This window comes from Oryzias melastigma, linkage group LG9 (assembly GCF_002922805.2).
Source record: "Oryzias melastigma strain HK-1 linkage group LG9, ASM292280v2, whole genome shotgun sequence".
Classification (NCBI taxonomy): Eukaryota; Metazoa; Chordata; class Actinopteri; order Beloniformes; family Adrianichthyidae; genus Oryzias; species Oryzias melastigma.
The window spans coordinates 27,778,634-27,790,193 of record NC_050520.1 but is presented as its reverse complement, the minus strand read 5'-3'; the positions used below and the strand labels follow the sequence as shown (position 1 = coordinate 27,790,193).

At 42.5% G+C, this 11,560-nt stretch overlaps 1 protein-coding gene across 12 annotated transcripts in view; it reads right to left on the bottom strand.

Annotated features, from left to right (window-relative positions):
- The window catches only part of fbrsl1 (fibrosin-like 1), a 407,550-nt gene extending 396,258 nt beyond the window's left edge, over positions 1-11,292 (bottom strand). For 9 of the 12 annotated variants that reach the window (XM_024274767.2, XM_024274772.2, XM_024274769.2 and 6 more), the window contains exon 1: positions 10,055-11,291. In XM_024274767.2, coding sequence (XP_024130535.1) covers positions 10,055-10,351 — 297 coding nt within the window. In that variant the 5' untranslated portion in view covers positions 10,352-11,291. Of the gene's footprint in view, positions 1-10,054 lie in introns of all 12 variants that reach the window. The other 3 variants (XM_024274771.2, XM_036213672.1, XM_036213674.1) reach the window with 1 other exon arrangement.
- Positions 11,293-11,560: the final 268 nt, after the last annotated feature.

Below are 11,560 nucleotides of genomic sequence, written 5' to 3'. Positions count from 1 at the left end.
TGTTTTTATCAATAAGCTAATGTAGCCGTGTCAGACTGTGTTTTATTTACTTGTTACTAACAAGAATGGGAGTTAGCATAGTAGCAGTAATGTTTGTTTTTAGCGATATCTGTCAGCTTTTCTACATGTTGCTAACTACGTTGGGAGTTGTGAATATGCGAACACGGCTAGCGTGTAGCGGTGTCAAAATGTGTTTTTTTTTTTTACGTTACTGACAGGGTTGGGAGTCAGCTTACTTAGAATAATGTTCATTTTAATTACATCAGTCTGTTGTTTTATGTTTTGAAAACAAGGTTGGGAGTTTCTGTTGTTGTGAATACGCTAACGCAGCTAATGCTTCTATTGTGGCTAACATGTAGTGATGTTGGGCTGTGTTTTTTTTACTCATTACTAACGAGAATGTGAGCTAGTATAGTCACAATTATGTTTGTTTTAGTGGTATCTTTTACTTTTGTGCTATTAGTCTTTTTTTTACGTGTTGCAAACAAAGTTGGGAGTTACAAGTTTATGTAAATATGCCAACATAGGTAACGTGTAACAGTGTCAGATTGTTTTTTTTTTTTTGCGTTACGGACGACAAAGTTGGGAGTTAGCATAGTTACAGTAATGTTTGTTTAAATTATATCAGTCTGTTTTTTACATGTTGAAAACATATAAGTTACATGGAAGTTACAAGCGTTGTGAATAAGCTAACGTAACTTAACGAAGTTTCTAATGTAGCTAACGTAGTAATGTCGGACTGTGTTTTTTTTACGTTTTATTAACGTATAGTCACGCATACTCACAATTAATTTGTTTCTGTATCAGTTTGTTTTTTAACACGTTGCAAACAAGAATGACACAGCTAACGTGTAGCAGAGTCAAACTGTGTTTTTATGTGTTGCTGACAAGGTTCAGACATAGTTTTTGGTAAATCTGGAGAGTTATTGGAGAGCTGACTATGTCTGAATTTAACAAATGTATTTATTCATTTTTTGATACAGATTTTCTGAATTTGTTCAGAATTGTGTCTCACCCACTCTGGTGTATTGTTTAAGGGTTCACTACAACCTGTCACTTGCAGCATACGCCAGAAGAAAAAAATGTGAATGAACGTGTACTGTCTGACGACTCACTGAGTAATCTATGATCTTAACATTTTCAGCGTGCCACATACAGATTAGCCCATTTTTTGCCAGCAGACAGCCAGTATCCACTGTAAATGCAGTTATATCCAAGACATGGAGCGAGTTTACATGGTTTTCCTTTACTAGAACCCCAAAAGCACTCAAAAACGTGAGTCTCTTTGTAGATGACTACATCTGAGCCCAAAAGGATTGCATTATTTTTTTAAAGGTGATACATCAACACCTTTAAAAATACATGGAAACAAAAAGCCAGCCTGCTACGGTTTTTGAGAAAACATTCTAGGTTGGAAGAATGAGCCAAAGCTGTTTATGTGTTTCCATAAAACCTGGTAAAAACGCCAATCTACAGGTAATGACAGTAGACGATGCCGCGCTGAGAGTGACTGACAGTTGTGAGCAGATAGCGCCACAGCTTCAGACTCACACAGATCTCATAACTGAGCCAGACAGTTCTCTCTTTATTCATTGTTGTTCTGAACCGCAAAGACAAACTACTGACAGGGCCGCACTGCTTCTCTAACGCTGCATTATTTGCAGCTTCAGTCTTTCAATATTTTTCTGAAAGATTACAATAAACCAGGGAGGACTGTCTCAGTCAAATGCCTGTAATTGTTTTTGAAGGGGAAAAAATGTTTGCAGTTTCACATTTGAACCCTGTTGGAATACATCTGGAGTACATATCCTCTCTCCAAAATCTATTATGACTATAGCCTTCACATTGAATCAGTGATAAGAAAAGAATCTCTATTTGCCTTTGTTTTGTTTTTCTTCCTATTTTTAAATATAGAGTACAAGCATGGAAGTTATGCATTTGGACTAGTATGCCAACTTTTTCCTGAATTTTTGTTACAAGATCTGCTTCAACCCATACAGGGATTGACCCATACAAGTTGTCCAGGCCCCTGGAGGGTCATAGAGAAGAGTGTCTGCATCTCAACCCTTTAACATTGGATATGTTGCCAGCAACACCTAAATAAGACATACCGTATAAATAAAATGACACTCTCTAACTTCTCCACCGTTCAACCTGAATCAGCTGAAAAGCAGGAACACAACACTATCTGCATTCCATCCCCACAGAGTTGCTTTTCTACGCGACACAATCAACTTTTTTTATGCGTAAACCATATGCATTGTATCTAAACATAGTACGCAGTGTTAAGATATGACCTTTTTTTTTACACCAATGTCTTATCCTCACTCTCTTGTGGCCTTCTATTCCCCTGCTAATTAGGGGCGCCGGCCAGTTGGCTGTTTTCGCAGTGAACCTTGACCTGTCTATGAGTATCTGTTTGTCCTGTTCTGGGTTGTACTGAAAAACAATGAATTTCCCTCCTGGGATTAATAAAGTATCTTGAATCTTAAACACTCGACTGCTGAGCAGAGTTGAATATCAGCACAAGGCTGTTTTAATCTACAACAGAATCCACTGGAATTATGGTAATGGAATACACGGTTGAAGAGTTACAATAGTCAAACAAACATAAGACTTTGTGTCTTGCAGCTCCCTTGAGATTCATATGGCCACTTCAAGAGACGCCACGAAAACGGAACATACTATTGTTGTGCATGTGGTAAATGTATCGTAAAATATTTGACGAATGGAAGTTGTTATGCTATGACATGCAAGTGATGCTGTCCTTACTCCACACTAGTCATAACTAAGTTACGAGTACTGGCTCCTTACTGACCACACACAACTACTGCATGAGCAGGTGACACTTAAGTGTCCGTAGGACGCCCACAAACTACACTCTGACTGTCTAATTTCCTGCACCGCAAAAAGTGCACACATACACTTTGAACAGCACTATTGGGCCACCTGCGCAGTGCACAGGATTGCGGGGGGAACATGAAAAATTCATACAACACTGTGTCTCACCTACTTCACCCTTACTTAGCCTTACCCGTTGTGTAAGTGTTCTCTACAACCTGTTGTTCACAGCATGCCTAAAGAAAAATCTCATGAGTGTTTTCACTCTACACACTCTCCAGGTACTTCTTGATATTTGGACGGCCCATATCTACCCTACACTCTTGTGCTATCCTAGGCATGTTTACATTAAAAGTGGGGTCATCTGGACCCCATAAGAGACTGCACTGAATTTTTTTTTTTTATGGATTTTTTATTTTCACTGGTGTCCCTGGTAGACATAAAATCCTGTCCTCCTTTGTCCACCTTTGTCGTCGGAGGGATCACACATTAATGTAAGGCTGGGGTCATCTGGACCCCAAAGAGATAGCACGAGGGTTAAGGGCAGTTCTGACTGGCGTTTGGATGGATGTAAAACTGGAATAAAGGGTCAAAGCTGACCATGAGAAAGAGGTTGGGGGTAGTTTTAAAACGTGAGTGTTTATCAGCCATGCTGCCATCAACAGCGTGTGGCGGTCACCCCACTGGCTCGCAGAAACCTCTGTCCATGGGACGCGTCGGCCGAGGAGCAGCAAAAGCTGCAGGGTGGGAGTGTGGCGAGGCGCTGCGTTAATTAAAGCCAGAGCTGGTGGCCAGGGCGGGCATGTGACACACACACACAGTCACCCTCCAAGCAAACGCGGCAACAAATCTGCTCCCTCATCATGGAGGCCAGCCATCTCCGGCCGGCGAGGACCGCTGCGGATTTGAGTGTCCATATCAGATGTAACCGTGTTTCTGAAGATGCAGTCAGCACAGCAGAATGACTGTAACACACTAAACTCAAGGAAAAAAAGCCTCAACTTCACTGCTTTTTAGAAAATGCCTCTAAAGAAAGCCTGCATAACAACTACGTCGGAATAAAAAAAGCATTGGAGGACTTGAGCGCAGAAGCTGATGAGATGTAACCTGGATGCTGCTAGCTTTTATGCACCGCTCGTCAGCGGAAAGCTGTGAATCAGAGACTCGCAGCTTCCCAAACAACTGCTGTCAAGTTGCCCTCAGGCCAGCAACTTCATTTCTCTACACTGCGGCGTGGAGCTGCTTCAGTGGCCAACAGCAGATGATGAGTGCAAAACTGCAGGAGAACATAGAAGAGAAACGCACAAAACAGTCCACGTAAAATGCATGAACAGCTTTGACAGGCAGCGTAAGCTCTTTTTTTTTCTTTTTTTCCTGTGCCAGAATCTATGACATCCTGCTATGGACACTGTTGAAATATCACTAAATCAACCAAATCCCCATTAGAGTGAGTTTAGAAATCATGCGGCAGAAGGAAAAACCCAAACAAATCTGTAAATTCATGCTAAAGCAGATGAACTGGAGGATTGTGGATTAACGAGAGGGGATTTGCGTCTCCCGAAGTCACTCGCACACCAAATGGAGCAAATCAAACATCTTACTAATGCTGTGACAGATGGATAATTGTGTCATTTTATTATCTGCTCACTTGTTCAATACCCACAATTCTAGAGGGATCCGGGCATAGGCGCTAATTGTTTTATTAAAAGGCTCTGAGGCTATGGACACACCGGGCATGTGACACGCGTTCAAGACATACTAAATGGAAGTTTGTGACGTGCATTTAGTTCAAGAACGGGCTTGTTCTTCTATTGTTTTCTATTGTTTACTCAACACTTTCATCCCCAACTCGTCACATATTTACATTTGGTTCAGCACCCCTCCACACCACTTTTTGACATTTTGGGTGTCCCCAACTTGTCGTTTTTAATGTGCTGGCTGTTTGTAAAATCAAGAGTCCACGACCCTCAGGACATGGTACGGGATGAGCACTGGTCCTCGGGAGAGTATCGGTACCCTAACCTTAACTTGGTACTGGTTTTCATCCAGTACCACGTCTGGTACTGACCAGTACCCTAAACTTTATCCTGGTACCCTAACCCTAACCAGATGGTTAGGGTTAGTGTACCAGTACCGGGTTTGGGTACCGGTGCGCAAAGCGTCAAGGTACTGGACCAGTTCTGGTTTGCGGCCCAGAGGTTGGGGACCCGTGATTTAATGGGAACAGCCAGTACGGTAGTTGGGGACACCCAACTTCAAAAAGTGATGCAGAGGGGTCCTTAACCAAACGTGGATATGTGATGACATGGGATTGAGAATGTGTTGTTTTACGAGTGTATGTCCGTCACCTGCAGTTGGAAGAGGTTGGTGTGAAATGTCGAAGCAAATCTTGCTCCAGGCCTCTTCTTACCCAGCTCTATTCTGATGCATGAAAGAATAGGTGAAAAAGAATTGTGGAAGGAATACATTAATTCCGACCAATACAAGTCTTGATTGGTAAACCTGGTTTTAATTTCAGCGCACGTTAAATGACCAAACGTTTTGTACGTTGACCACTTAATTGTTTGTAGAAACTTCTGTTGCTACACGTAAACACAAGAATTTTGACCCCAGAAACTAGATGCATACACTTTTTTTGGAAGTGGTGGCTTGAACGAGCGTTGCCAAGGCGAACGTAGCTTTAGAGGGAAACAATATTTCAAAACAAATTCAGCTTTCAGGAGCAAATCCGTCCAATATTGGCTCAAAAAGCTGCTTTATTTGTTTGGAATAACTTTTCAGTATTCCATAATCCACTCCAATCTGGAGGAGCTAGACATATTTTACTTTTGAAAAGCCCCCCTCCCCCTGCCACAGTAGCAGATTACGTCCACTCCAATCTTGACTGCATCATTCCCAACACAGTCGAGATAAGGTGCTTGTGTATGTACAGTCGATTTACGCAGGTAAGGAAGCAGCTTTCCTGCCAGAAACAAGGGAATTCTGAGCAAACAAACATCTTGTAATCAGAAGCGGCTGTGGCTGCAAATTGCTTTCGGCTGCGATGAAACAGGTTACGGGGGCTTCGGGTGAAACCGCCGCGAAAGCCTCCGCCGCCATCCAGGGAACCCGATCCAATCAGCTCAGAGCTGGAATACCAACAAACCCAAACACATGTGGGGGTTTTAAGTCAAAGTGCACTACAGGGACCAAAAGGAAAAGATGTTCCCAGCATGACGGCAACCCAAAAGTGACACAGAGTTTAGCAAAACAGACTTCAATCAAGGGGAATTTAGGTTGTAGAGATTAAAGGAAATATTAGTATGAATTGTGTGAATTACAGTCTCACATACCAGCCACTTCAAAGATGCAAAGAGAGCCACACGCCAGCTCCTTTGAAGCTGCGCCGGCTTATTGAAGCGCGATGCAATAGGTCAAAGCTATTCCCCGGTTGCCGTGTCCTCCGCGTAATTGATGAGTAATTAGCACAGGTAGTGTAGGTTAGGAGCTCCACTCAGGCATGCAAGGGAGTAGGTGAAAGCATGAGTCACGGACCATGATGTGATGCTTCCAAAGCACTTTTAGGAGGGCATTTCATTCACAGCAGTGATGCCTATTAGCTGGAAACAAACATGACTCTTGTTGCCACTTACTGTAAACAAACTCTGAGAGCAAAAAAAAAAAAAAAAAATCGGGAGTCTGCACACTCACTTCATTTCCTACAAACTGACATTTAAAAGAGAGAAAGTAAAGAACTTTGCAACATCCCTGCACCCCCTCCTTGCTAAAATGGTACCAGATCCACCGACATCCTTTAATAAGCAGAGACCATTTGCATGCAAATCAGACCAATTACCAGCAAGTAGCTGGCATGCAAGTATCATTTCACATAGAGCCATATCATGCCTCATTTACTAAGCCTTGAAACATAAGCTTCTATACCAATAGCACTGTTTATTCTTTGTGCTCACTCAACATGAGTTTAGCACTTGAATAAGAAAACTATTATTGCAAAACCAAATTAAAAAAAGGATAATTATGTACTTTGCAGCAGAGAAAGGCAGCTCGTTTTGTATCATTATGATAAAGTATGGACTAAGAAAGCTTTTCAAGAGACACAACCTGCACTGCAGCAAAGAACATGGCTGAGGGGCAAGTCGTAAAACCAATGCAGAGGAAAAAAAAATGCAGTCAATAGAACACCCAAAGCTAGCTGAGAAAACATTGCAGCAATGATGGAGGAAGAAGTAAAACCCGACATGACTGGAAAGGAACAGAGAAACAAACACAGTTCGTACTCAATTGCCAACTTTTTAACAAAAAAGGAGAGTAGTAAATAAATGGTGTATACTCATATTTTTCAGAGCTTTAACCCTTGTGCTATCTTATGGGGTCCAGATGACCCAAGCCTTACATTAATGTGTTATCCACCCCATGACAAATGTGGATGAAGGTGGACAGGATTTCATGTCTGCCACGGGCACCAGTAAAAATCAAAAATTATCGAAAAAACAAAAGTTCAGACTTCCAGTGGACCTGTACAATTACAGTACCAGTCACCCACATATTCACACATTGATTGAAAAACATCTTTTTGAGTTTTGAGCCTTTTATTGTTTTGTAATACGCAAATCATGACAAAACCAGGACCTAGAAGTCAAGGTTTGAAGACATTGTGGTGAAAGTCTTCCTTAATACCAACTTATAACCACCAGGAACAAAATGGGGTTCTGTGTCTTTCTCAAGTACTCTTTGACACATGGTCCTATCAGAGGGTCAACCCTGCTGGGGTGCTAACTTCCTAAAGTTTGAATCTTGCACTCCTCTTTTTCAACAGAAAGCTCTCCTCAATAGCAGGTCAATCCTTAAAGATCCACTCAGATGAAAATGTTACTTTTGATATTTTAAGCATGTTGTTGTGGCACTTAACTTTTCTGATGATGGAGGACATACATTAAGAAAATTTGCAGACTTTCTTCGTACAAATCATGGTAAATCAGTCGAATAAATGTTGCGGAAAAAAGCTTGTTAGGTGAATTTCTAATGAACATCTGCAGCTCAACGGAAACTGTGTCCTAGAAAACAACACAGGCTATTTGATTTTGGCTATAAACAGCATAAAGACCACTTGGAACGCTTTTACAATACATCAAAAGATGATCGGAGTGCGTCTTCAACACAATCTGTGAAACCGCAAATACATCCTTTTATGGAACTGAATCTTCCACTGACAGCTCCTTCAAAATTTCAAGCAGCATATCTTGCTCTTCACAGGTAGACTGACTAAGCACCATGTAGGAGGCAGGAGTCAATCATGACAGGTTATTACCACGGCTAAGCCTACAGGTTGTGGTCACAACGATGGCATGAGGCGTGGGATGGATCTACATGCCTCCAACAGACCACCTGTGGTGTGTTCCTGGATCATTTTTGCAGCTCAGGAATGAAGGGAACGGGAGAATCCAGGTTTTATTTTTCATCTGGAATGTAGTGAGATTAAACATAAGGATAAATAAAGAAGGTGGTCCTCAGTGGGTGTGTCATGATAAAGCGACTTACCCGATGAATTGATATATTTCTTTGACAATACCAGATTTATCTGTCTGGGACATGTTGTTAAACGAATCGACCTATACAATTATAAAATTATTTCAAAATGAAATAAATTGATTTTAATTTATATTAAAGTTAATATTGGATTTTGACATGGTTGGTTTATTTTAATGAAACTTTGAACACTTTTTACACTTTGAATTTTGCAAAGACATGTGACCATACAGTGTGGAAGAATGTTCTAATAATATTCAGTTTGTATTATTTTGATGTGGGGAAACAACACCGGGCTGAACTTTATGAAACTGAAATGTAAATAGATTTATAATTCATTTGTGTTTACCTGTTTGTCCGTACACATAGTTAACTTACGTTTGATTGTTTTGCAAGAAATACAAAGAATCTGGAAAACTTCACCTGAACTGTTCAGTACTCAGGTATTTATCTCTGAGTCACACTGGTTGAATTTAGGCTAAAGATGTCCTGGATCGATTTTAGGTCAGTGAATCAGATTGCTCAAGATGAACCAATATCGACTATGGATCAAAGCGGCTGGTTGGCTCAGTTGGCTGTAGGAAACCAAGGTTTTTTCCCAGGTAGTGTGATGATCTTAGGCAAGACCCTTCACGCTACTGCCTTACTATGTAGGGGCCTAAGTCTGGGTCCCCCTTTGCCAGTCCTCAGCCTGGATACAAAACAGAGATGTGTCAGAAAAGGCATCCAGTCAAACCTCCTGTGCAAATCAGCTGGTAGATTGGTAGTGACGACCCATGATGTGAACTTGTGCCAAATCATTGTCAGCAGCAAAAGATTAGATGAATCAAATTGTGAACAGATATAAACTATGAATCGTATCCTCAGCCACAAATAATGATATGTTTTGGATCATTTAAAATCCACCAGTATTGACTTTGAATTGTATCGTCAACCACAAATAATATGAATTGAATCAATCAAAATGAAGCATTATCAATTACAAATCGTATCACCAACAACAAATTACTATATGAATCGGATCGTTCAAAATGAACCAATATCGACTATGAATCGTATCGTCAACCACAAATATTGATATGTATTGTATCCCTCAAAATCGACCAATAATGACTATTTTCAACCACAAACTATGATTTGATTGGGATCGTTTAAAATGAACCAATATCATCTTTGACTTATATCGCCAACCACAAATAATATGAATCAAATCAATCAAAATGAATCATATTGATTACAAATCGTATCATCAACCACAAATGACATGAATTGGATCAATCAAAATGAATCAATTACGAATTGTATCGTCAGCAACAAAAGATGACGAGAATCCATTTGTTTAACATTAACTAATATAATCGTATCATCAACCACAAATATTGATATGTATAGGATGTTCAGAATAAACCAATATCGACTATGAATCATACTGTCAACCACAAATTACGATATGAATCGAACCGTTGAATGAATCATTACACCTCAAAGTAATGACAGCAACAGAGGACACTCCAACAGCTGGGAGGATGTCAGCTTGTTTCTCCTCAGACAGTGAACTTGTGTGAGGACACATGGACCTGCAGTGATGACACTCAGAGTGACTCGACCTGCATCATCAGATGATCCCACACTGTGATCTAATCAGCAGAAAAATCGAAACTGGAGCAGCTGCCCTCCCACGTCCTACCTCCAGAAGGTCCAGGCTGATGAAGCTGGCAATAGCAAATCCATCAATGATGTCCTCCTCCTGCGAGCTGGACTCGCGTCTCTTCCGTGGCCGGGGGCCACGCGGGGCTCTGGCCGCGGCCGCGGGGTGCGGTGCCGCCTTTTTGCCGGCGTCCCTCCCCGGACTGCGTCCCTCCCTGTCGGAGCAGGAGGAGTTGGGTTCGGGGCTGCGGGCGTCTCTGCTCCCCGCGTCCCGCAACCTCCGCACCCGCTCCCGCTTGGAGCGGCACCTCCGCGCCTGCTGCAATTTACCATCCATTTGTGAGCTTTAAAATAATGACACAAATAAAAACAAACGGAGGAGCAGGAGGAGGAGGAGGAGGGGGGAAACTCCTCAGTACGTGCACGCCTTTACGCTCGCTCAAGCCCCGCAATAACAAATGCCCCACACCGGACTGAGAACAGCCGGCGATCGCTCCGGGAGAGTGCAAATGTGGCCTTTAAACACTCAGTGACCTTGAGTGGAAAACCTCCACGATCTCCATTGCCGCGATCAGGAGTGTCCAAGTATCCCAGCCCGGGCGCTTGCAGGCGGATTAATTCCGTCACGAATCGGCGGCACCGGTGGTCGACGTCCGCAGGAAGAAGGAAAAAAAAAAAAAAAAGCAGGTGCAATAATAATCACAACAACAACAACCCGATGAAGCGGCTCAGATATCCACGCGCCTCGCAACTTTTGCCGCGGCGGAATCGCGGGGGGAGCCGGAGCGCGCGGCGTGCCGCAGAGAAATCATGTCGCTGTTGTTTTTCCCCCGATCCATGATCCCGGGCTGTCAAATGAACGATCCGAGGAGAGGAGGAGGAGGAGGAGGAAGAAGACGAGGAGGGGAGGGTGCAACAAAATAATAATAATAACAATAATTCCACGCAAGTGTCGATTCTTAAATCCCTCCTCCTGGGAGACTTTTTAAGCCATATTCCCTCTTTGGATCCCAAATGCAGGATTTCCCCCGCGCCATCCAATCCAGCGCGGAATCAAACTCCTCCAAGCGAGCGGGCGCCGACGCGCGGATCATGCTGACTTCCACCCCCCTCCCGTCCAAGATCCACTCCGCTCCGGCTGCTCAGCTGCTCCTGGTATTCTCAATTCGCATAATAAGTCTTTGATAAGTGTCCTTAAAGCGACAGGAGTGATTCAAATCTGCTCTCTCTCTCTGTCTCTCCACCTCCACCACCCGCCCCTCTTCTCATTCCTTTCATCCGAAATTAAGAGACGCAGTCAAGCTTCAGAGAAACCCACAGAACTGACGTATTTCCGTCACCTCTGGCCTACAATTTTACAATCGGAAGGAAACTGGTGTTTAAAAAAAGGTCGGCAAGGAGGGAAAACAAACCCCCAGCTTCTGCGCGCGCGTGCATACTTAAGTATTTTATTTATATATTTGGATTTTTTTTTTCTAGAAAACGCAAAAAAACATCAATCACGCTCCTGCAGATCCATCCATCCCATAATCCTCCCCTTCTCTCT